The sequence below is a fragment of the Lates calcarifer genome, linkage group LG9, assembly GCF_001640805.2.
Source record: "Lates calcarifer isolate ASB-BC8 linkage group LG9, TLL_Latcal_v3, whole genome shotgun sequence".
Lineage (NCBI taxonomy): Eukaryota > Metazoa > Chordata > Actinopteri > Centropomidae > Lates > Lates calcarifer.
The window spans coordinates 10,567,853-10,594,546 of record NC_066841.1 but is presented as its reverse complement, the minus strand read 5'-3'; the positions used below and the strand labels follow the sequence as shown (position 1 = coordinate 10,594,546).

The 26,694-nt window shown below is 41.9% G+C and overlaps 1 protein-coding gene across 1 annotated transcript; it reads right to left on the bottom strand.

The window, feature by feature from the left end:
* Positions 1–334: 334 nt before the first annotated feature.
* Positions 335–18,454, bottom strand: cplane1 (ciliogenesis and planar polarity effector 1). The gene is made up of 49 exons (XM_051072807.1): positions 18,298–18,454; positions 17,927–18,104; positions 17,703–17,838; positions 17,482–17,601; positions 17,003–17,235; positions 16,792–16,895; positions 16,551–16,707; positions 16,341–16,444; positions 15,839–16,021; positions 15,320–15,569; positions 15,001–15,201; positions 14,054–14,844; positions 13,721–13,911; positions 13,434–13,514; positions 13,182–13,346; positions 12,768–12,932; positions 12,454–12,685; positions 12,188–12,324; positions 11,880–12,097; positions 11,634–11,798; positions 11,388–11,535; positions 11,196–11,305; positions 10,959–11,108; positions 10,737–10,848; positions 10,212–10,527; positions 9,000–10,124; positions 8,537–8,688; positions 8,376–8,449; positions 7,669–7,944; positions 7,211–7,585; positions 6,421–7,104; positions 6,150–6,331; positions 5,964–6,051; positions 5,793–5,868; positions 5,023–5,157; positions 4,731–4,793; positions 4,532–4,617; positions 4,004–4,244; positions 3,646–3,908; positions 3,412–3,511; positions 3,083–3,220; positions 2,712–2,754; positions 2,474–2,605; positions 2,208–2,385; positions 2,044–2,099; positions 1,795–1,962; positions 1,464–1,603; positions 1,043–1,314; positions 335–888 (listed from the first exon to the last, which is right to left on the bottom strand). The coding sequence occupies exons 2-49, from the start codon at positions 18,005–18,007 to the stop codon at positions 730–732; spliced, it is 9,756 nt and encodes a 3,251-aa protein (XP_050928764.1). The 5' UTR covers positions 18,008–18,104; positions 18,298–18,454; the 3' UTR covers positions 335–729.
* Positions 18,455–26,694: the final 8,240 nt, after the last annotated feature.

The following is a 26,694-nucleotide window of genomic DNA, read 5'->3' as shown; positions in this document are numbered from 1 at the left end:
GCGAAAGATACGTTTGGTTTAATACAAGAGATTAAATACAGCATCACTTTTTATAGTGTGAAGTATAAGCGTGTGTAAGCAATCTGTCAAATTTAGATAGATCCACTGCAAAATCCAGAGTATAACACAAGAGGCAAAAGGCCTCCTGGTTACATTTAGACTACAGAATACAGACTACAGAAATATGTCTGCCTCTGTGATATTTGCCGGGAAAAAAATCACACTAACAATAAAATGAGTCAAACATTAAACATTAAGATGCTTATGTGCATTTAGTGGGTAGCTCTATCAGGCTGCAGGTCGAGAAAACAATGAAAATGGGAGGAAACAGCTTTTAAATGCTTTAATCCAGATATTTAATTGTAAGGTGATCAAGGCTGTACAAAAATAAATTATAAATTTAGAAAACTCTGCACACTTACACATAAATGGCACAAACCTACATTCTCAAGAAGAGGACATCAGATGTCAGTAAGACAAAGAAAGTGATTACATCACATTTATTGTAGGTCTACTTTAAAAATATTAAAAAAAAAAAAAAACAATCTGTTGCAACACATTTATTATCACCACTGTTCATATCTAAAAATGATCATTTCTATTATCACAGTTTATAATGCTTCTGATTTATAGTATTCTTAATAGGCACATAAAATCTTGGAAGTTTTTTTTCCCTATACCATCTACTTTATTGTCACCATGGCACTGTTTTTCCTTTCCTTGAGAAACTCAAATGTCCTCTGCAGCCACCATCCTCTCAATAGCAGCCCAGTCTATTTTGCTGAGGCTGCTGCTGCTGGCGCTCTCAGACAGGTTGTCCAGCCAGTCCATCCCTGACACACCAGCTCTGGCACCATCATCCTGCTCATCCAACAGCCCAGCCAAAACCTGTGAAGTGTACATCAATGGATTAAACTTGACCTGAGACCACACCATCTATCACCAAAAAATTATTTCCATTTGTGACATCATTGCTACTTAATAGAAAAGCAACATTCCTCTCAGATTTAGGCTAATATGTGATGAAAAATGGGATTCTTACTATGTTAGACTCTGACTCCCCTAGGTCCAGGAGCCTATTCATTTCTGAGGAGGGCTCCCAAGGGTTCACCTTTTCTCTGTCTTCTGTCTTCGTCTGCTCCCTCTGGATTCCAGTTGCTCCTGACGGACTTTTGGTCGACTGTGTCTTTCTCTGGAGTCCAACATGCCGCTCCTCACTCCGGCCGGCTCTGAGCAGTTTAGTATGGCTCTTTGTGTCAGTGAGCATGCCACGCCTGGTCACCTGAGACAGACGATCCCTTGGCAGAGAGGTAACTAATACCAAGTAAATAAATAAATTACACAACATAAATAAGTTTTTCCAAATGTAATATTTTCTTTCATGGCATTAAGTGGAAAAATATTTGTCAAAGTACTTATTTTTTCACAGGTAATATCAGTTTAGTTGAATATTATTACAATACCGGGTCTATGTAGTCCCAGTCTCCTGGAGTGATCCTCAGAAGGCCGTCCCTGCACCTCAGCCGTCCATGGACGGAGGTGGGGCTGAGTTTGTCCTGACTGGGACGTAATTCTTTTATCATTGGCAGATACACTGTAAGCCCTAAGAAAATGATATAACCTACATTACTGAATCTAGATGTTTACAGATGTTTAGAATGAATGTGCAAAACAGACTTGCGTCCATACAGATTCTGATCTTTACAGAATAATTAATGATTGATTCATGTATCGGAGTACAATTGCTATTTAATGAGACAAGAGCCTGGTCGGATTTACAGTGGCAGACAATACCTGTAAGTGCTGCCAGCAGGTGGAGCTGAGGTAGACCGTGTGGTGGAGGGAAACGGAGGAGCCTCAGCCTGTGAAGAGCTGCGTGGGACTGGACGTGTAGTGAGAGTGTCACTGGCTAAAGAACAAGCTTCATGGGTCCTCTGGTTGTACTGCTCCAGAAGCATGAACCTATTAAACCAAATGCAAATAAGAGTTACATTCCTACACATGTATGTCTCCTGTGCACAGACAATGAAAGCAGGTACATACTTTTCTTTTTCCTCTCTTGTTCTCCAAATGGTCGTTTGATTTCTGTTTGTTGATTTCTGTAGAAGGAGGGGTACAGTAATAGTATATGAGAACATGGATGCAATGTTAAAAAACATAACGTGCAATGAAATATCAATTCTAGCAAAAAGGTGACCACATCTCACCACTTTTCCAGAGGTAGAAAAAGGTTTACGCTCCCTCTCCCTCAGGCTCTCTCTGTGTTTTTGATAAACAACCAGTCTTTCCCTCTGTTTCCTTCTCATCCAGATCCTCAGCTCTCTCCTCTCGTCCTCTGGAAGGACACTTTTCTGTGACATCCGGCTTCTTTGCTGCTGATCCAGCCTGTTGTGGGTCACATAACTTTCTCTTTCAGCTCAGGGACACACACAAAGTTGTTTTAGCAGCCATTTGTTTTTGGTAGGTACCATACCTGTTATGGTGTGCAATGTGTGAAGTGGACAAATCCAGGTCAGTCGGGGATAAATACCCTTCCCTTACCAACTCGTCTAAGATCTCAGCTGTATCAGATAGCCCAGTCTGACCTAGAGTCTCATCTTCCCATCTGGAGATTATCAGGTAGAGGGAAAAGCATTGTGAACTGAGAGATCCATAACTGATTATATAAGTCACAACATGGTTATAAGACTTCAGACTACATTTAAACTTACAGATGAGATATTCCAGATGCTTCAGTCAGCTGATCTTTTGTTTCTGGGGGAGAAACAGACAACATTACACAGCTGAAATGGCAGCTTTTAACATTATGGCTGTACTGTGAAAATAACCATGTATCTGACTACAGAAAGATAAAGAATCCATCTAAAATCAGCAATAGTTGAGTTGAGGTCTTAGTTACTTAATATTCAACTTTCTTTTAATTTGCAGTTGGCATTCAGGAGTATTACTGTGACATACCTGAACAATGTGTAAAACCTTTTACCTTTATCAGACATTTTAAAATATAACTATTTATACAGTAAGTAATGTGTTTGAAGTAGTAACTTTTTTCAGGAAATGTGTGAATAAACTGCAGCTTTACTTGGAGGGGTGTGAAGATAGGCGGGACCAACTCTGTGACCGTGAGAAGGGGATAAATAATGGAAAGATGGTTCCTGATTTTCCTCTTCCTCTTCATGGACGTTCGGTTCAGTTTCAGTGTCAGATCGTGGTGTCCATGCTGTTACAGATGGAGAATATACACCTGGCATTAGTAGAGGCTTATTTAAAAAAAAAAAAACAATTGTATTGTGTTATGTGTTAACTCTATTAAAGCAGCAACTTTTGCTTCTTGGTTTCAATGAGTTGCAATGGGATTTAAATACAATGCAGTTTTGAATTTCTATATAGATGAAGTGTTTGGAGGCGCACCTTCCTGTGGAACAGACAGTCTGACTGTTTTTTTTACTGCCATTGTAGTCTTCACATCAGGAGTCAAGACCGGGGTGAGCTTTTCAATGGTGTTCACCAGCTACACAAAAACAAAGCAGGACAGAAAATGTGTCAGCCTTATTAGCAAATTTGTAAACTTGGTTGTTATTAAAAAAAAAAACAAAAAATGAGCAAAATGAATATAAAATCAACATGCTTATGTAAAAATAATACCATCCTGGAGTTGGAAAAGTCCATCTCCAGATAGTCTGCAATGTTCTGTAGTGCAGCCAACTGGGCATCCAGCTCTGACAGGCGGGAGGAGAACCAGACTGTAGGAGGCGAGGAGGAGGCTGTGTGAGGCCCAACACTTTGCGTCTTTATGGCTCGACAAATCGTAGAGTCGAGAGTTGGATCTGCCACATCTTGTGAAGTGACTGTCTCTTGATCTGTATTGGGCTCAATGTGGCTGAGTGGCAGAGAATCCTCAGGGAAATCTAAAGTACACGTTACAACAGATATTTAGACCAAATTTTACCAACAGTGTTGTCCTTCATCACATTTGATCATGTAAGACCCTCTAAATAAAGACCTGGGTAAATGGTGGGTTTCAGGAGATTGTCTGGAATCACGATTGAGGGTTGCGGATCAGCAGCTGCAGCAGCACTCCTAATAACAGAAGTTGCAAGAGCATGAAGCTCAGCAGAAGTGGGTGAAGAGGGGCGGACGGAAGGAACATCATGTGTTCCTGGGCTGAGACTCAGCGGCAAATCATGGTGCAGTGCTTTGTCTTCTAGATCCAAAACACTTATGAACTGGCGGCCATGCAGATCCTGAGACAAAGACGAAGAAACAGAGAGAAGTGTATCATAATATCCATTAATTAAAGTAAACCCTAGCTAGAATGCAAATTTAATATAAAAAAGGTATGCATGTGCATAGAACATATATGAAAATATGGAGACCATGGTCAGTTTTGTAAAAAAGACATATTGCATTCTACGCAGTGAAAAGCAGGTACTAGTATACTGTACTATGGTCATTACAAAATGTAGAATGTGGAATGACCTGGAATGACCATTCACAAGCCCTAAGTCCACATTCATGTTTGGCCTCTTACCAAAATCTTCTCTGGTTTCTTTGGGGTGTCATCTGTGTCTTGAACGGGATGTTCATTACAAACCTGGAAATTCTGTGAACTTTGTGCTGTGTGGAGAAAACACATACACACATACACATACAGTTTAACTCAACGTTGTATTCAGAAAAAATTAAAAGTTCTGTGCTGTCCTTGCACGTACAAATTCAGATCAACTTACGTTTAGGGATTCTAGGAGCCACGGAGGCAGACACAGCTTTATCCACAAGTGTGGGAGGAGAAGCTGAAGGGAAAACGGTCAACATGTCACTATCTCAGACTCTAGGTTTTGAAAATCATGCGGTTAAAACAACCCCTTTATTTTACTGAACAGAGGCAGAACATAAAAATTCAATTTGTTATTAATTTTTGATTGATCAAAAAAGCACATTACCACAGCATTTCGATCAATTACAATCACAAGAGCAGTGTGATAACAGTGCAGAATATTAATACTATTAATCTTCACTCACTTGGGTCTGTGTTGGTGAAAGCATCATGGCACTCTGGGGGTCTTTTACATGTGGATGCAAAAGCGTGGAGCTCAGCTGAAGTGGATATGGCCTTGTTCAATAATCTCTGACCAGTCAGCAAGGAGTCAAAGGATCCTTGGATTTGAAGTTAATGAAAAGAGAAATCAATAGAATTGTAAACACAGAATTATAATCTACCCATGTGTCTGGTTAAGACCTAAATTACTGTGCATGAATTACATATACAAATAAAGACCACTGGGTAAATTGCTATGATATTTTGCTAATTAAAACAAGATTACTACAATCAACTTAAGTACACTTTGCTCTTTTGATTATCTTCAAGCTTAATAAGGCAGAAGAAAGCTCAAGGAAAACTTAACTCATCCGCATTTCAACAGAATGAGATTAGTGCCAAGCCATCAAAGAAATTGCACGTGAGATCCAGGCAATTAAACGGGCAAAGTGCAACCTCACTTTATTCAATCACTATAAATTTTAAACTGCAATAATGCAGATCTTGGTCCTTCCTCTGAGATGTAGTGGTCTGTGTTTATCTTGCATTTTCCACATATAATAAAACACTGAATTATTGGTCTTTATCACTGTTTCTTTTTATTACTGCTACGAAGCCAGTCCTTTCTTTAATGCCACCAATCTACTTCTAATCTATTAGCTGGCAACATAGTGGACCTAAATCATTTGAATGCACAGTAACTGGTCTATCTTTGGAAAAGATGTGTATAGTCAGGAATATATCTGAGACTTACCAAGAGGAATGGCAAAGTCATGTCCGGGGGTGATCTCCTCTATAGCTGCAGGCTCTGCATTTACTGGCTCTGTTGGCTGAAGACATTGGAACACACGAAATGAAAATGGAATAAGAATTTAATATTGTTCATAGCACAAAATACTTCCTATTAAAAGTGATACTGGTCTACCTCTTGCGTAGGGATGATGGGCTCATTTGGTCTGAATGTGACCTCTGTTTTTCTTGCCCTCCCTGCCTTCTCCTCTCTCCTCCTCTGCCTATAAACAACACACAGCAAGCAGAGAGAGTAAAATAATCAGCATCATGATCAATGAAATTTACAATCAATAACATCACTAATAATATATGTGATTGCCTCTTGCTGGAGTTAGAGCTGGGAAAAGTGGTAGCTGGTCTTGTGCTTTCAGTGGGTGGGTCTACTCTAAGCAACTGCAGTTGAGCCTCTTCAATGTTCTGCTTCCCGATCACTGAACTTGTCAACTCCTCCATGGAGAAGAGACGGGTCATTTGGGTTGAAGGAGCTGCCACGGGCACAATCTGTGGCAGAGACAGATATCTGTAAATTACAACGCAAGATTTCATGATACCTAATTTAAACATCTTGAAGTCACAGATGTATTGCTTACCATTTTTGGTCCAGACTCTATATGTAGAAGCTTAATTGGAGGTGTTTCTCCAATTGGAGCTGCAATGGCGGTGGAGGGCCTAGAAAAAGATGGTAAGGGTAGTTTGGGGAAGGTGATGTTGCTATGTGGAGCAGGTTCACAGTGCAGCAGGCGAAGGCCCTGCGTTGGTGCAGGCATATGAGCTGTTAAAGCAGGAGGAAGTAACAAGAACTCCTGCCCCCTGGACCTCTCTGGTATCTGAATCTGGGGTTGAGAGTTCCTGGGAGCTGGATCATGTAAATGATTAAAACTGAGATGTCTTCTTGGAACTGAAGACCCATTTCTTTTTTCCTCTTCTGCCCTCTTTGAGGCGACGTGATGACTGTGTTTAAGTTTGGGCTGATGGGATTCTAGAGGTGCAAGGTTTGCAGTGTGCAGCATCTGGGCAACTTGGACTGGAGGATAGTGTGGGGCACTCTGCTGGGGCAACGGAGGACGATGGAGCTGAAGTAACTTCATGCCAAAGACCTGGGAAGCAGGGTCATTTTGAATGCTATCATTAGAGGGCAGCTCCATGGGAGCATTGGGAACAGCATGACTATTGTCAGTAGTGGCTAGTAGCCCCTGGGAGGATGGGATTAACCTCCTGTTTTGTCTAAACTGGATTTCTGGCGACTCTGCCTGGACAGTCAGAGGCTGCATTTCCTGAAGAAGAGAGAAGCGATAATTAGCTTGATTTCACTGTTTCATTTAGATATTGTTTACACAAAAAGACAATATGTTACAACTTTAAAATACATTTGGCCAATACCTGATAATTTACACCTGCACTATTCACAGTGGAGGGTAGATTCCTGGTGATCTGATGCTGGCCATCTGTTGGAGAGGTTTTCCCTGAGCTTTGTACAGCAGGCTGGTCTGCAAACATACATACAGGGGCCTGACTGAAGTGAGTGTTTTTGGATCCTGAATTTGGCACACCTGCCTGTGTCTGCGGTGCTGCAGAAATGGCGGTCTGAACAGGTAAGACATTTGGTTGAGTAATGAAATTGGTCGTATAAGATGAAGGCACATTAGGGTGTGAGGAGTTCATGTTAGACTGAGCCAAAGCAGAGCTCTGCTGGGCAAGTTGCAGGTTGGAAAATGATGCTCCCAAAACTTCCATCAGACTCATGTAGTTGATATTCTGCAACAAAGGACAAAAACACTTCAGTTCACCATAAAGGACAGTTGAGTGCAGACTTCTCCTTTGAATCAGTCTGTTCTTACCTGAACCAATCTAAATAAGTCTTCACCCAGTCGCTGTCTCATTGGTGGAGTCTGAGTTGATGATGGCTGATTGGGGTCAGTAGAAACAGCAGTGGGTGCACCAGCTGTGGAGCTTTGTGGTTGAAGGCTTGGAGGATCTACAGGTGTATTGGGGAGCAGCACTCCAATTGAATCAGTGCGCTCTGCATGAACCGAGGCCTCAGGCTGGACAATGGGAGGAGCTTGGGGTTCTGGGTGTGGAGGAGCTTGTAGACTGCTGGGATGACAGAAAAAAAACTGTGAACAACATAACAGACAATTTCAGCATTCAAATGCCACCACAATCGTTAATATATCATTAACTCAGAAAGTTTTTCGAATTCCAGGTGTGGTGTTGAAGAATTACTGTTAATTAAGTATAGAAAACATTACGTAACAAAATAGACTTGGACTCTAGAAGAATTATGCAGTACTGATAAAACTTCTGCTATAATTTTGGCACTAACCTTTTTTTTAAAACATTTACACATTCACATGTGTTTTTCCAACGTTGAACAAGCAACATTAAAAAACTCACAAAGAGGTGGAACTGGACACATCTTCAGTGTTTTCCTGAAACATCCAGGTCTGCAAGCTTTAAACTCTGAGAAGGAAAAAAAGTACAGTTATTTGTGCTTTGATCTTGATGATACATAAGAAGAATGGAAATCCTGAATGGTAATATTCACCGTTTCAGGTGTACAGATGTTTCCATGGGAAATAGAGGATGATACCTCCAATCCCTCACTGCTACTACTTTTGCCTACAGAAAGAAATCAATTAATATTCTCTCTTATGAGGGGGTTGCATTCCAGGAACTTTTATAATCCAGTATAACCAAGTATCATACCTTCTTTTTCAGGTGTAACATCTAAGTCATCGAGAGATAGTTGTTGTGAGTGGGACTGTCTCCGTTGAGCATCAAGAGTCAGTTGATCCTGGTCATTAGAGAGAGGTGTCCTGTGAAATGTCAGTTCCTCTGGTTCATCTGTACGAGAACCACTACAGGAAAACAAACAAATAAACATATATTAAAAGGTACAATAGATTCTTCATATAAACAGTAAAATGAAGAAAAACAAATTATTGAATCAATTACTACAATACAAAATAAACATGGGTACAATTTTATTTTTTCTATCACCATGTGTCCAATTACTGTGATATTTGTTGACATACCAACTTATCTGTCAACAACCAAATTTCAAGATATTTGGTTGTCTATATTTCAAACTTTATAGCACAAACTGGCTTGATATGTCTCTAACTACCCCAATAACAAGTACTTGTATATAAAAGCATGGGGCACTCACATGGACAGTTCTCCTTGTTGTAGATTGTGATCAAGACCAGTGATGGGAGTGTTGGCTGACCCAGGGTAGCCTGTATCAACACTGCTCTCTCTCTCCAGCTTCCTGCCCACATCAGGTTGCAGCACAGGGGCTACAGTCCATTGTGTTTCTGGAACTTGGATGTGGGCACTATAGCTGTCCATCCCGAGTAGAGCAGTGTACCTCCACTCCAGTAAGCTGAGGGAAGTGAGGACAGCGGGCGCTGAGGCTTTGACACGAATCACTACTCCTTCATTTGCTGCCCCTCCAGCCCCTCCTCCCCTCTCTTTCTTCTTTTTGCCATGATGTCCCAGTAGCACCCTCCTATCAGCCCAGCGTACCATCCACTCCAGCAGCCTGCCCAGCTCTGGAAACTGAGCCTCTAATTTAGGATCCAGACCCTGCTGCAGTTCAATCACAGCTTCCACTGAAGTTGAGGAGCCAAATATCGAGGCCTCTGGTGGCTGCCCCATGGGAAAGGCACTTTGAACAGGGCTAGTTTCAGAAGCAGACTGGCCTCCTTTCATTCTTTGGGCTAATGGCACACTGCTTTGCTGTCGGAGGCCAAACAAACCTTTTTGCCTGCCAGTTCTTAGCCCAGGAAGAGAGCTGACAGAAAGGCTAGTTCTGGATATGGGGGCTTCACTCCAAATGGAAGATGTTTGTGGCTCAGGTGTTGTACCTTGTTTAACAGGCTTGTAGCAGCACCCAGCTCTGAACACTGGGGGATCATTACTCCAGTGTTTTCTCCCAGGGTGGTGCCCATCTCTTTGACGGCGATGAATACTCGTGAGCACATCAAAAGTGAGGGAATGCAGCTCTCTCTCCCTCAGCTGGGAGGAGAAGCTCTTCAGCAAAGGAAGTTCACTGCCTGAGTCCCCTCCATCAGCGCTATCCTTCTCTAGCACATAGCTGAGGAAGAGCTCCAGGAAGTTTAAGTACTCCTCATCTTCCAACTCAAACTCCCAGGTACCAACCACTGGTAGGGAGGACTTCTCACTCCCCTTGGTGTCGTCTAGGTGAGTCTCCTCTTGAATAGCATTTTTGATCTTAACAGCAGTCTTCTTTGCATATTGTCTGTCTCTTCCTTTTTTTGCTTTTTTGTCCCTGAAAAGAAAAAACAGAGCACATAATAAGCCACAACACAGATGATACATCAGAGTAATAGCAGTGCTTTTATTCCACACTGGCTACCTGGTCATGAGCTGGCTGTGCTGTTCAGGGGAGATGGCCTCAGATGTATTCTCTGCTGTGTCTCCATCACTACACACTGGGGGGAACCCACAGTCTGTTAAAGTGCTGGTGCTCAGGCTTGTACCCAGTGAGAGCTGCCTTAACACGGCCATCCCGTGTTTGCTTCCCCTGTCCTCTTCTTCCTCCTCTTTCTCCCACAGATGGAGCTCAGGTGGGGCCAGGTGCCTCCGCAAACGCCCAAGATGTTTTCTCCTCTGCCTGTGTTTGTCTTGAATCAGAACCATCATCAACTCATCCACCTCCTCTTTTTCTCCTTCTAGAGACAGAAAAGAGACAGTGACATTTAAAAATACATTACATGTGGCCTTAAAGCAAAGGCACAATCTCTTCAATACAACAAGATAATTTTTACCAGATAATGCTAAATCCCTGTTTATGTATTCACTTAAATCAATACACACAAATCACATCCTTTAAGTGTTGTATAGCTTTTTAAAGTAACTTAGTGAACAGAGATGTTCATACCAAGGACACTGCATTGCCTCAGTCTCTGCAGCAGTGAGTTATACTTCTCTCTCAGCGGGACTCTGACAGACTCTTCCTCCTGCGGGAAGGCTCGCACCAGCATGTCGGCCACCTAAGAAGAAGAACAGGGAAGGATGATAAATTTAATAACTCAAGGTCAGTCAGTTTTACTTTAATAAACACTGCTTGTGTAAGAAATGGCAAGTATCAAAGTCATTTCACCAAAGAGGCGGGAGGTAGTTCAGACACAAGGCTGAGTAGTATGTCCTGAAGAATTTCTTCAGCATTGAGAAAGCGTGAGAAAGGCAGAAAACGACAGGCCCACTGGAGAGCATCGATGCAGCTAGATCTCACTTCTGAATCACCAGAGACCTAAGGGACACAAATACACAACATAACTCACAGGGTGTCGGTAGCTAAGAATATTTACAGTCACACAACCACACACAAATATAATACCTGTTCATCTCTACTCTGCTGTCTGGCAGCCTGATATTTCCTGCAGGAAATGGAGAGTTGGTCTCTGACATGCAGCATCCAGCATAAACCACACAGCTCTCTGAAACAGACTTGTAGCAGAAATATAGTTAATAAGTACTATCTGAAAACTGATATAATAATAGCCACATTGCACATTACATGGCATCTTACTTATAATTTGGATGGTATCAGGGTCCAAGTGACTGTCTTTGTTAAGTCCCCGTCTGAAGAATCCACTTCGGGTGACAAACTTCATCAGGCCGTCTGGGAAAGCCCTCTCTTCTTCAGCAGCCGCTGGATATGAGTACTTCTTCTTGATCTGAAAACAACACCAGATATTTCCACTATTTAAGATGGTATGGCACTTCATCATAAAGTGTAATCACAAACTTTTAAACACTGACACCCTTTACGTACCTTGTATAGTAGGTGTCTGGCATGGCGCAGATGGGTGATGTACCACTGGGCAGCAGGATGGCAACAACGAGCAGATCTCAGAAGTAAAAGTAATCTTTGCAGAACCCCAGACACTTTGTGACGTGATGCAACTTCTGCAAACTGCCCTGTTGTCCCTATTGGGTCCTAAAAATGAGACACACGCAACATTTACTTACAGGATTTGTATGTGAACAAAGGTAAATGTTGATCTTCTACTTCATATACCTGTGTGTTGGGGGAAGGCTGAGGACAATAAAGAGGTGGGGAAGGTAGATATAGTCCATTGGGCACCAACATAGGTAGGCAGGAACACAAGTCCTTGGCTGTTTCCAGCAAGGAAGACAAGGGTGAAGACATAACGTTCACTCCAGCCATGACTGATGCTTTCAGAATCTCCTGTATGGAAACCTGCAATGAATCCCAGTCTTCTCCTTCCAAAGGGTCTATTAAAAGGAGGTGAGACAAGGCACAGATTAAAATTAAAGGGTTTTATGTGTGTTGTCGTCATCTAACAGTTGTCAGGTCACACATACCTATAAAGCTCTTGTCACCATCCATGTCTCTGTGCTCCTGGGAGTTGGACTTATTGCCAAGAAGACACTCCAACTCAGCCTGAAAAATGTTTTCTGCTTCCAGAACTGTCGGGAGATGGAGCTCTCTCCTCCTCAGCCTATCATAAAAGATGTCACAGGTATGCTCATGAAAACAAAGTTCGAAACTGGCAAAAGTAACAAAAACTTGCACCATACACATTATTATTCTCTCCCTAATTATTTTGAATGCCTTCTATCACACTGACCGAGCAAAGTTGAAGTGATCAGTGCAATAGCTTGTATAGGCCAGACTCAGAGACACTGCTGTCTTCCAGTCCCCAAGATGGTAAGCCAACCACACAGCCTCAGGAAGCAGACCTCCTAGCAGGAGCAGGTCCTGGGCGTACTCCACTGTCCACACTTCTGACAGATGCTGTTGTCGAACTGCTGAAGCCACCTCCTCCTGGCACAGTGGCACCAAGCGCCCAACACTGGGAGCTGAGAAAAGACATATTACCACATTTGCAATATTAATGAAGAAATAATCTTTTTAACTGATAAATAACTTTTGGAAACTTACCATCAGGTAAATGTAGTGGAGGCAGGACAGTCACATTGTGAGGGGGCAGGATATGGAGGGGTTGGTTGGTGAAGTACGAGGCCATGAATCTCCCCAGGGTCTGAACCACTGCACAGGCTGCTTCACTTTGGAGGTCCATCGGGAGCCACGGGCAAGGAAGAGAGTCTGCAACAAGACACAAAAACAGGGCTAATAACTAACACAGTGAGGTATAACTGTTATTTGTGTAATCACAGAGAAACAAAGGCACACTTTTATTCCACAGCTCCACCTTTCAGACAGTGTGTCATATTTTATTAATGTATCTAAGTAAATCTGGGAAGGTTGAGATGCTAGTTATTTACAACCTAATTGCTTTAACTGACTCACATGTGAAAACTTTCTATGACAGAGGAATTATTAGGCATGGCTGACCTGTTATGCAAGACATATTGTCTTTCTGGTGTCCAGCCCTGTGCAGTATTAGGCGGGCCATGTGGTCACCTAACTCCTGGGCCTCCCTTAGACAATACTGGGACAAGAGACTGTACAGGAGTGCCAGACAAAGCCGTGTCTCCTGGAAGACCCTACGATCACAACCTAATAAAAAGACATACAATTACCATTTCAGACTGAATGAGAACATGTGGTGTACCTTAAGGGAAATACTGAAACAATGATCCTTACTTTTGACACTCTCCTCACAAATTTGGGACTGCCAAGCATCAGCACTTTTTGGATACATGCCACACAGGAAAAGATGTTCACCTGGGGGGAGGAGCGTGAAATGCTAAACAACACCAGTGATTATTCAGACATAACTATTCTTCTAATTGATCTGAATCACAGTAAAACTACTCTATTGTATTTTTTATTGGGTTTGTTTACCATAAATGTACAAAATCAACATTTTATTTATGTCCTGTAGCTGGTACAATAACCATAGTTAGGTAAACAGTTCATCTGTTTCAGACCTGGGTAACTCAGCAGTGCAGGGCCCTCCTCCAGCCTTCCTCCTGTAGCCTGCAGAGCTGTTTGGATCTGTGACATGATGAGAGACAACTGTTGCTGCTCCTCCTCCCACCCATCGCAGCCTTTAAACCTTTCAAGTTCTTCCAGATACTGCTGGGTGATCTTGTACACCCACTGCCATACTCCAAACAATCTGGCCAAAAACAGAAAATCACCAATCTTCTTTGACTTTAAATTCTAGGTGAAGCATGGCACAAAATTACCCAGGCTGAAATCAACAACAACATATTTGCTCATAAACACTGGTACATAAAAAGCCAAGAGTCAGTCTCTACCTGCTGGATGGTCGCTGAGGGACAGGCTGTTCCTGATGTAGCGAGCTGAGATTCTTTGCTTTCTCTTCAAATTGTAGCAGAGGCACATAGTGTACATCTGAAGGCCAGAGCTGTGGTGGCCGGGAAATAGATTCCTTCTCTGCAGAGGACCAGACAGTTCTTTGCTGCAGGCTGTAGGTGTGGTCTAGAGAATCAGAGACCAGCTGCAAGATATGCAGGGTGGAGGATAGATTTTGAGATGACAGCTGACAGTGACCGGTCTGGTAGAACTCAGGGTGAGGGGTCAGCATGAGACGTGCCAGCCGTTTACTGAGCTCTACCACCAGCCCCAGGCAGCACGGCCCATCTGAGTGAGCGCTATCCCAGGGAAGAAAAGATAGAAGGGCTTTGATAAGATGAAGCAGGCAAGTAGGAACTGTGGTATTCTTTTTTCCTGTGTGGACCGTGGAGCTGGGGATCAAATGGAGCAAAGCAGCAAATCGCACCACACAACAGAGGATATGCTTCAGCAGACCAGCTCTGTGTTCCACAGCATTTCCTAGAGACATGCTAAAAGCCCAGGCTGTTAGCAGTTTACTCTGGATTTTCCCAAGTTCACGATGAAGAGAAGTCTTTCTCTCTGTTTCGGCAAAGTCCTTTTGATAATCTGGACCAGTAATAAGTCCAGAGTCAGTGTGGGTATCCAGGGCATGGAGTGTGTCAAACATGGAAGCAAACTCCAAACGACCACCAGCCTCCAAATGAGAACCAGCAGGAGGTCCATCTAAATCAGAGTCATCCTCAAAGAAAGTCTAGGAAACCACACAGTCAAACAGCAAGTCAAAGACAGTTATAAGCAGCCATGATGATGTGTTCTTATTCAGTGTAATTACATGCAGAATACTAGGTTGATTATTCTTACACAGAATCTAAAGCTATAATTTTCTCGCTGGTAACATGTGACCAACCTGTACTTTTTCAAGAAGCTCCTTGGTTCCACCCAGTGTCCCCTGGTCCTGCAGGAAAAGTGGCAAAGTGGACCTCTCTGTGGCTGCTGAGAAGACAGAGTCTGTGGTGGTGGGTCCACATGTAGCAGTGGGGTTGAGTGCCTCAAGGCTGCTGTCAAGATTCAGGCAAGATACAGACTCCAACCATGCCCTCACATGAATCTGAAAGTAATGAATGTGAGCAAAGACATATCGTTAAGAATAGTTCTGAGGAAAGTACATACAAAAGCTGAAGATGACTAAGATCCCTACTCCCACTCATACTACCCTGGTTTACCACCTGTGATTTATCCAGTATCCGGCTGGCCTTCTCGAGATCCTTGCTTGTGTCCTTTAGGAGTGTTTTCAGGAACACAGCAGGAGAAGGCCTATCTAGCACCCTCATGACTGTGGCCATGTAGCCATCAGACACAATGAGATACAACAGCCGTGGATGCCAGGTCACAGAATATCGCTGCCTCAGGATGTCCTGCACAGACAAGCTAGAACTGGACATAGAGGCCTCCCCTTTTCCTGCAGACACTGGTGGTCTACAGAGAGAAAGTACAGTTGGTGAAAAAACAATAAAACTTTTATTACATTGAGCAAACAAGATAAACATTACATGCAATAAACCATCACATTTCACGTTGAATTCATTTTTCATTCATGCTTTGGTAAAATAATAAGAGAGAGGCAATGGCATGACTCTCTTGTGGAAAATTAAGAGTGAAGAAATCAATTGAAAAGATGACCACATTTGAGAGGAAACAATAACTAAGAAGATCAACCCTGGTGTATGTAGATGTCAGATGTATACCTGTACGTGACGAGAGGGTGCAGGGGTAGGAATTGTGCAGGCCCAAAGTCAACACTGCAACCAGTGCTTGTTAGTGTGAGAAGCCCCCCAAGGCGAGCCACCATAAGCAGGGAGCCTCTCTTGAGGACACAAGCCAGGAAAAGGCCACTGGGTGACCAACTCACACTGCCCACCCAGTAGGACCTAAAAGAGAGGATATGCTAAGTTGTTTTCTAAATAAATGCACACTGTGCATCAGAGATTTCTCAGTAGTTCTAATGACAGATGGCCTTCAGGTGATGTAAAAGTTGTTTTCTTCTCTAGTGATGCTGGGAAATGCTCAAACTGTCAACACCACTGTGTTTATTTAAAGTCGTGATGATTCAGTCATGAACCTTCACCAGCAATATTTAGACATTCTGACTAAACAGATGTTTACCCTCAGATAAAGCCACTCATTGGCTGACTACTGCATAACACCAACTACAACACCTGTCCCCATTTTTACTCATGCATACTGTACCTTATATATTTAGAGGGGATTTCCATTTTCTTACTTCCACATCCTCCGAGGCCACTTGATACTGAGACAAAATTCTGTGTGCTCACATAAAGGACTTGTGTAGCCTGATTAAAAAAAAAACAAAAGACAAATCTTGATTCACATTTCTACAGATTATCTACCTGGAAAAAGGAAAAGCTGAAGATGTGAAAAAAGGTGCCAGGTGCTCACCTTTGGCTGCCTCTGGTTCAGGACGATGGCTAACAGTCGGCCATCTGGGGAGAAGGCTGGCACCAAAGCCCCTCTAGACTTCACTGGTTGGCAGGGTGGGGTGAGATGAGACATGGGGTGTGTTTTGGTGGCCCACTGTATGCTATATCCCGAAGAACTACAAAAAGAAATGTGGACTTTTTACTACCGTAATATCCAGAGAGAGTACTGACTGTTACTGTACATAGACCTGCTCACTCACCCCACTCTCATGTGGCCCTCCTCCCATTGAATTTTCAGACAGGTGATGATCAGATTCTTTCCAGATGTGAAAACAAGGGCTGATAAGCAGGCATCACCCATAGCCTAAGGGAGTTTGAAGAAAGATGTAATAACTGCACATCTGTAAAACAGTGCCACTGATTGAAACATTACACAATATAATAAACCTGCAGTCTTACTACATTACAGACCTCTGTCTTTACAAAAATGGTGTGCTGGGATGCTTCTTTGTCTTGTTGGGAAGGCAGAATGGTTTTCTCAAGGGGCTGTATATGTGCCCAGTGTCCCTTGACTGTGCCATCTCGTACTCCTGTCAAATCCCTGACATCCATACACTCCCACAGGAAGACTTGCCCTGTTATGGCTACCAGTAGCACACGCATTCCATCCCCTGAAACCTGTAGAGACAAGCGCGCTGCATTTCCTGTGAAAACACATACATCCATCAACAATGAGGATCGGGATACTGTGCAGCTCATGTTGTAAACAAAGAAAGTATAAACATCACCTTAAGAATCTGCAGCTATATGAATGCAAATATGCACTTGTACATCTCTTGGTTTAATTAACTCTACCACATCTTCCCAGTGACTGATAATATCTTCTGCTGCTAACCACGCAGTTTAAAAAACAGACTGATGTGTATGCCACTTAAACATACTGTGCGTACCTTGACCAGAGGTAAGCATTTGTACAACTTCTGGGGCAGCTGCAGCAGTCTTCAACAAGTCTTTATCCCTGTTCCACAGAAAGAGTTCTCCTGAGACCAGAAGTCCACAAAGCCACATACCTAAAACAACAGCAACAACAATAACAACAGGTAAGTATAAATGTATTCTCAGAATTGACAGGTGACAAATGTTTTGCTTTGAGTTTGTATATTTAACTCACCATTGTGGGATGAAGCCATTTTCACCACACTGCTGAGCAAAGGATGGAGTTTAGGGGTCCTCTTCTTGGTGCGACCAGACACCATGTTGATTTCACTGATTCGTTTGTCATCTAGCAGGAACACAGACTCCTTCTCCTGGGAAGTGAGACGACATGGGTTCATTGTGATTTTCTTGTAACAAAAGATGGCAAAGGTTTTGCTTTTTACACTTTACTCTCCCGACCTGCCCAAGCCAGCAGAATCGCGGCCATGGTTTCTTCCTTTTGATGCTGGATGACAAAACAACCTCCAACTTTAGCTCCATGTTTAACAAGCAGCATCAGTTCTTCGCCGTGATTATGCATTCAGGGTGTGTTAATCGAAATTACAGGATCCCTCTGGCCAAGCAACACGACGTAAATCTATTGGTTAGAAGACAAACAACACGTTTATTTGCTGCAATGTAAACATTCTGATTATCTACATAGCTTAACTATCCACTGTTTTCATACCGTTAACTACCGTTAGCCACCTAGCTAATTTTGCTTACAGCGCGGAACACTGTTCCCGTAAAAAGCTTAACCTGAGTACTTCAGATACACTGGCTATACTCACGTGTTATGTTTACATCGAAAACGTAATATAACGACGGTATTGCATGTTATACCGTAGCTAATCGTGAAATATTTCGAAACTCCCTCCTGTTCAGTAGCCAGAATTGTTTCCCATGATCCTCCTCGAGGAAGCTTCGACGCGTTGCCGTAGGAACGCAGATGTAGAGACGTAACTAGCCAACGCCTGGCGGAAAATAATTGGAGGATTTTTTTTATTATTATTTACCTTCATAATGTTGGGGTTTTAACTGTATTAGTCACTATATGTGACCAGAGGCTTCACACTGACAAGTTTAAGCCAATAAAATGTAGTCCCTGAATATTATCTGTGGAATTTGCTGAATATTAATAATTGCCAGAGAATAATCAGGTTTTTAAGTTTTCCTCACATTCAAAGTAATTTTGTGATAAATGTCAGTTCATATTATGGTATAACAAAAATGAATTGTTAATAACTATTTCAGCGTGCTTAAGTTAATAATTTTCCAAAAACATTCAACTCACTGAAATTATGACAATATTATACTTGTGAAAGTTTACATCTGTTCAGGCAAGAGAAAGCTTTATACTTTTAACTTTTAATCTAACATTTTCCAAAATACTTTGCTGGAAAAAAAACTTAATACACTTAATTATAAATAATTAAGCCGGGAGAGACAAAAAATTAGCCCTCCCTTTATAATACCTTATAATATTACATGGTGACATTAATATCTCCCATCATCTCACACCAAGGAAGAAATAAAAACACATTAAATCAGAGCACACCACAGTGCCTTTGTCCTCTCAATTTGCAATGACTAGTAACCCTAACCTTTGCCATAGGTAGTTGAGATCCAGATCTGGGCTGCACGTTCACAGACGCTGCAAAATACTGTTTTACAAGCATTCTTTTGCCAGCAGATGGCAACATGCTCCAACAAGGATTACCAGGCACTGTAGGTATATTCAGCACAGCAAAGTGTTTTTGAGTTCACGTTAAAAGCCAGTCGTGACTCAAGTAGAAGAAATTACATTATAAGGTGGCATAAGAGGGTTTTTGTACTTGGTCTCTGAGCTATTGCTGAAATCTCTCCACAAGGTTAATTTTCTCTGAGTAACATGCAGCCTATTAACTATCTGAATGTTAGTGTGCAGTAAGTGGTCTCCTCCACTATTAACATGCTCTAGGTTGTGTGAACCCTTAAGCAATAAGGTTTCTTATTGGCTTGTTACAGAGAGTTATTAGGTTTGCCCCCTGGCCCCTGCTGGTATTTAATTACCCTTGCACTCTCTCCTTTTCATCATGATGAAGATGACGGCAGCCATTGCCAATAGGTGAAAGAGGAGACTTCACCAGACCCTTAATTGGTTCATTTGCCTCTTCCTGCCAGGCACAGATGGAGCTCTTTATTACTGTCACTGCCAGGTTCATTCTGGTCTGATGAGGACTGTCTTAAGAGGGCGAGCTTGACATCACATGAGGACATGGCCAGAACAGAATGATGATCAGGGTGAGAGTAGTTACAATCCTGTACAGACTTTGTACATTCATAGGACAAATACATAAGTCCTCTCTCATGTAATTGATTCTAACTGATTCTGAAATAAAAACAATTTTAATTTAGAGAGGCAACATTTTCTTATGTACAGTAATCTGACATTGTCTTCTATAAACCTACTGACCGACTACTTAACGTGTTTAACCAGAGAGGATCTGTATTATGTACACATAATGCTCCTATGCTAACAGTAGACTCCTTTTATTTTTGATACCCTGCACAGTCATGAGAGCAACATGTGATTAACTAGATAACTATTTTCCAACTACATTTTCAGTTTTCAATATCGGGACAGAAGTTGGCATGGTAACCTCGTTTGCCATCTGCAGGCCTCATTCATACTGAAAAATGCCACTCAGGGAGCTGTCAAGAAACAATACAATATTCTTTTTCAGTCTGTCTGCTGTAAGTCTCACTGCTCGGTGTGCGCCTGATTGGCTTTCTCTGGAAGTAACAAACACCTGTCTTTGAAGGGTTAGGGTTTGTATGGTTGGTTTCCATTATAATCTGTGCAATGTGTGTTACGTATTGATAAACGAACAGGATGCTCAATTCAGCATTTAAGGATGAACTGATTTTTGTTTGTGCACTTACTTTCCTTCTTGTCAAAAATAAGAATCTCAACAATAAAGCAAATAATTTATTTCCAAATTGTCTCTTCCTTAAGAGCAGAGGCGAGGCTGGCTATGTTAAACTCATCAGCAGACATACAGCACACACCATATGGTGGGATTGGGATTAAAAAGCTTTTTTCATTCCAGAAATCTTTGCTTGTCATAGTAGGAAGAGCGCTGGTGTTACTAATAACATTAATGATGGCTCTGCTCTATTCAAGTGTTCCTGTAAGCCATGACAGTGTGACTAAACAGAATTCAGCAGTCATTAATTTTATTATTCACACCCGCACTTTTCCTTCGGTGACATGTCAAAATGTCTTCAGTGAAAAAGGCCTATTTTGGATGGCAGTGTCTGCAGAGTAGACACATCAACTTGGGAAATAAGCAAGTACACACACACCACACACACACACACACACACACACACACACACACACACACACACACGCACACACACACATGCACACCCATATAAATGTACAGGTAGATTTACTTCTCCCCTATAATGCAGTCACCTCATGCTGTGATGCCATTAGACTTACAGCGTGTATATTTTGGCAGCCAGGGAACTTATTATTAGATTTAAGCTGGTTGAGTAGTCAAGCATAGACTGTCTTTTCAATCTGAATATGTCACACACCTCATGCCCTTAAAGGTAACAAGACAGCAAACTATTACAGTGATAAGTGCTCAAATTTAAGCGCACAACATGAAAATACATCCTTGACTCTAACCAGAAACACACACTGTGACACACTCGGTGTCACACCATTGTTTTACATATAATGTTGATATTTTGAGAGCTGGATTAACTGGTTTCAATTAAAATTTAGATTTTGTGGGTGCTGACTAGACACATATACACACAACACACCTAATTCATTTTGACTTGACTCTTGAGATAGTAGGCAAAGCAGAGGTATGAATAATTACATCAATGATGGCTTCATTACATTTAACAGTCACAGTGAGCCATCGAGCATAATACCAGGATCCTCAAACTGGGAGACACTGTTGGCAGCAGAGATTAATTACAGCTGTGGTTTTTATCCTATGACAACTCAGACTGTCTGCTGCGAAAATGGCACACTAAATTGTTTTCAGCAACAGATCGTGACAAGCTCTTATCCTGAGATATTTCTAACCTGAGAGAGAGGATTTATAGTGAAATTAGTTCTCTATTTTCTGTCAGGCTACATTAGTCATTTGCATTGGCGAGGTTTTCTTGCCCCTTTTTTGAATATTGCTTTTTGTTTGAGATGCTGCAGCTTTTCTGGGTTAAACCGGTTCTTACTATGCATGGGCAAGTTTTAGGAGTTTTTAGGATCAACGATCATGTGTCGCAAAGATCTTAGCAATGCCTTAGCAGTTTAGGTTTGTGATGTAGCTGAGCTGGATTGAGTTATATTTTAAGGTGTCTCCTTCTGTCTCCCAGTCAGTCATGGAAAGTAACTAAGTACTTTACTGAAGTACCATAGCACTATTATCAGTAAATTCAAAACTTCTCTTAAGTACATGTACTTAAATACAATTTTGAGGTACATGCACTTTCTCTTCTATGCTGCTTTATACTTTCTACTTCACTACATCTCAGGTTGATTAGAAATCATCGCCACATTTATGAAACAGCTTGGCTAAGTGTACAGGGTGACTGAAGAGATTCAGATTATAAAAACATATACAAGCATGATCATCTTGTAAAATATGATGAACTATCCATCTAACACCTATCAACCTTGACTACCTTAAAATGATAATATAGCACTTTGGAGGATAAGAAGTGTTTAAGAATATGGTTTAAGTGGATTTTGGTTGATAATGGTTTTGGATTTTTAATTTTGAATGCAGGACATTTCCTTGTAATTGAATATTTTGTGTGGTATTACAACTTATACTTATGTAATTGATCTGGATACTTTCCCCCCGCAAATGATGCAGGTTTTTCTTCCAGCTCTGCTCTTGCACAATTTATTAGGATTAAGATTTAATTAAACTCTGCTGATTGGCTGAGGTGTAGAAACAAAAATACAGGGCTGATGTGTGGTTTTCTTTATCGATCAGACGTGCAGGAAATCACGATAGACTCGCATTTGTTTTCTTGTTAATACATCAAATGGTCTTCTCCTTTAAATCTTTCCGCGAAACAGCAACGTGCTTACTTTGACGGGTTTGGCATCACGGCAGCGGCCGCCTTCTCTCGCATACGATTGGCCGAGCCGTGGGAATATTCAAATACAGCCTTGATTGATTGGCCCGGAGCCGGTTTCAACAGTGCAGAGCACTCATTGCCATTCCGACATCACTCTCTCTCTCTCTCTCTCTCTCTCTCTCTCTCTCTATCTCTCTCTCTCTCTCTCTCTCTCTCTGTGGCATACACACACTCACTCACTCACTCACTCACTCAGCTTTGTCGGCTTCTGGGATGAGATGCGAGCAGCTTGTACGGAAAACACAATCGGCGAAATTGTCTCGAACGCGAGTGTTGAATATGTTGAAGAAGTAACAGTCACCGGAGCCAGCTTCATCAATGGATTTATCTCCGGAGGTCTCCAGTGCGCATCGCGAAATCAGTGGCGAGATTGCTTTTGCAGAGGAAATACGCCTTCCGAGCAGGAGAACAACCAATCAGCCGTGGCGAACCAAAGATAAACAAGCCTTATGATAAGACAAAACTCTGTAAGACATCGATTATGTTTCTCATATTTCCATCATGATGTTTAGGGGATGCTGTATGTGTATGTGTGTGTGTGCGTGTGTGTGAGAGAGCTCGTGGGGGGGGGGGGTGTTTCCCAGCGCAAAAAATGTTTTCTTTCCTCTGCAGTTGAAGCGGCTGAATTGATTTTTAATGGTTGCTGTGTTGACTACACGACAATGACAGAGTCAAGGAAAGAAAAAGATGTATGGTTGTAAAGATGCCTCTGTGCATGATGTCAGGATTCGCCCTGCATTGATTTTAGGTCGACAGCGCTAAAGTGGTGAAAGATGCCCAGTGCGCACTAATGGATAGGAGCGTCTCGCCCTTACTATATATCAGTGTCCTGCTATTGCCTTAATGTGTATTTATATGGGCCGAGTCCAGCTATGAGGTGTGTACTTTATATTCACTGTACAGAATAACTCCTTTAATGGCAGACTTCTCCCTGAAATGTATTCAATAGTTAAATACAGGGAATTATGGGCCTACATTGGTAATTATATGGATGAGAAACATTTTGATAACAAACATCTGTAGTTTCTAAATGTTTTTTTTTTTTCTTTCAGTGCTGTTCTGCTGTGAGCCAGTGCAATTTCTATTCTCATCTGTGTGCATTTGTGAATTGGATGATGGGTCTGCGTGCACTCAAAGGCGCTTTATATGTCAGCATCTCAGTGGAAACGGGAAGTGCTTTGAAGTATATTATCGGTCATTCAGGGCTGCCTCTGAAGGGGTTTCCATTTCTATTGTCTAGAAGCCGGAGGTGGGATCATCGCACCTCACTGCACCGGTGGCAGCCGAGGTTGAAGGTTATAGCTGCAGCAGAGGGGGCCCTATAGATTATTGGCCAGGTGTGAAATTCTACCCTGCATGCTCTTTCTTTTTTTTTTTTCTTCTTCTTTTTTTTCCCCCTGCCTGTGCCAGACTCTTTATTACCCAGAGAGATGGGATGTCACAGCTTCTCACCAGAGGCAGAAAAGAAAGGCCAGCAATTTGGTGTTTTATTGTCCTTCTTTTTTGTGGTTATTTTCTAAACCAGAGGAGAAAAGTAGCCTATGTCAACTTGCCTGGGTTAATTTTTATTTCCAGGAACGTGGCTATCAGGAATAGGCGTAGCTTTCTATTTTATTATGTCCTTTAAACATATTCAAATTATGTCTCTGTGGCCTTTGATTTACCACAATGTCCACAATATTACTATTGCCTCATCTTCTTTTCATCATAAAGTATATTGTTGGAATAAATCTGTAAATCTGCTTCTCACACTCTAAAGTTCTACTTGTACTTTAGCAAATGTGCTCCTCAGTTGTAAAACATTATAATTACACAATGACAGATTCATGTTTTTGTTGTTTGCTTGAAATATGCTTTGCTTGGGGCCTGAATCTCTTTTTATTGCGAGAGGGTTGTAAATTGCATTGTATCATGAGCAGTCAGTGTGCAGGTATCCTATGGGGGTTTCCCTCTGATCTCACATCACACCCCAGCAGTAATTCCAACTCTGTGAAGAGAAGGGATTTGTCATTTGGCTGCCTGTTTCCCTTTTGCTTTCTCAGAAGCGAAGCTTCAGCTCTTGATTTATTGTGAAGTTTTCCCCAGGCTCGCCCAATCTCCAGGCTTCGCCGAATTACTGAATGGAGGAAACGGCGGCTCGCCACGAGAATGACCTTTTCTTGGATGATTATTACCCGGGCCAGTGCAAGGACTGATTAAGGTCATGTCTTTTTCTGCCATGTCATCCACTGCTCCACGTTTAAGGCTTGTTAAGTGTACAGTGGGTTTTCTGTTGTGCAGCAGTCTGTAGTTAGGAGACTGAAAGATAAGATGATGCAAAATGACTTTGAAAATATACAGTATGTGCGCCCAGCCTCTCTCTTCCCAACTTACAGGGATAATGTCACTGGCTCGGTTGCTTAGCAATTTCTCCTGTGCGCCCTTTGTAATCACCTTTTTATCTGCTAAGAGATGTCATGTGTAATTACAGGCAGCCTGCCATCTTTTGAAATCTGTCTAATTGGTCTTTTCATTCTAATAGGATGAAGGGGTAGTGAGATGGGGGTTAAAGGTGGGAGGTTAAGGACCGGGCCTCTGGGGGTCACTGGAGAGGGGACAGGACTGGCAGGGTTATGTGGAACTCCAGTAATCTTTATTTTGTCTACACGATGGTGCTCGGTCATTACTTCAAATTAACGATTAAGACGGCCAAATTGCAATTGATGCAGTATCATTTGCCCTGAACAGAAAGGCAGTGAGATGATGACATCTTTAGTTGGTCTAGAGATCAAAGCCTGGCTTTTTTTTTTTCTTTCCTAGAATATTTTGATGTTTTGATGCCTGGTAGAGAGCTTATCATTAGGTTATCTCCCACATAAGAGCCATACCAGCAGTATTTTTTCTCTACAGTATCTAATGAGTTTTTGTTTGTTTCATGATTTTAATGACTAGGAGGAATCGGTGACCCGTAAAAGTATTTCAAGCAACTAGTCAGGGAGAGGATTTTTCACTCATCTTTACCTTCTCCTTTGTGAAATTGGAAGCCTAAAAATGCCCGCTGCCGAGTTGACCGACAGACGTCAACGTGAAACTTAAATCACAGTTCACCTCTTTTGAAAAAGACGCTATCTCCCTACAAAATCTTCAGCTTGCTCTTTCACCATCTGTTATCTTTGAAGTCAAGGTTTTCTAAAGGCTGGACAGCATACCCATGGCTCTTTGACAGTGTGTCTCAGTGTGCATACTGGGATAAGGATAAGATAAGGCTCTGTTTACCCTCTAATGCTACCTTGGCGCTAGCCAGACTTTACCCCATGTAGTGAGTTTCTTTTACCTTGGCACCGTGTCTACGTGCAAGGGCAGATTTGGGTCAGTCCACAGTTTTCTACTCCCTTCCAAGGCTGCTCACAAAAGATAAGACTTAATTGTGAAGCTTTGGATTAATGGCTAAATTTGTGCTCCGCATCTGTACGAATAAAAAGCCTGAATTGCTGTTTTCTAAATAACAAACCCAAGAGTACAACCTCCTCTCTCTTGTGTATCTCAACCAATCATTTCATCATGCATAACTGCACACTTGAAAGCTTGCTAAATGCCACTTATTCAAGGAACTAAAAAAGCAATGATCGTATAGTTCATACATATATTGGATGGGTTAACCACCAATTGTCATACTAGTGTTTTGAAAGACTGACTCACAGAAGTGGCTTTTATTAACTCCAGGGTAAATGATTGATTGATTGTCAAAACTGCAAACCTCATGGACAAATACTTCATGCTGGCAGTAGCTGTGGCTGCTTCTGAAGTTAATGGAGCAAGCTCTGATCCCAAAGAGTTGGACTGTCATTCATTTCAAACCATTTGTTGCTGCAGTGTTAGATGTTAAAATATTAAATAACTGTTTGCTGAGCTTGTTCCTGCTGAAGGTGATGTATGTTATTTTCACCGGTGGTAGCGGGAATAGAAAGGCAGAAAGGGAAATATGGTCACAAGTTTTATGTGTGACTGCAGGGTTTTTTTCTGCAGGTAGTTGGGAAAAACATCAGTTCTAA

Bases quoted from the DNA above. Each gene is read 5' to 3' on its own strand.
- cplane1 (XM_051072807.1), bottom strand. From the start codon at position 18,007: ATGGAGCTAAAGTTGGAGGTTGTTTTGTCATCCAGCATCAAAAGGAAG. The intron at 16,022-16,340 runs GTACAGTATGCA...CCTCTCTTTTAG, and splicing joins ATCCCCTCTAAATATATAAG to GTCCTACTGGGTGGGCAGTG. The intron at 1,963-2,043 runs GTATGTACCTGC...TTGGTTTAATAG, and splicing joins ACAAGAGAGGAAAAAGAAAA to GTTCATGCTTCTGGAGCAGT.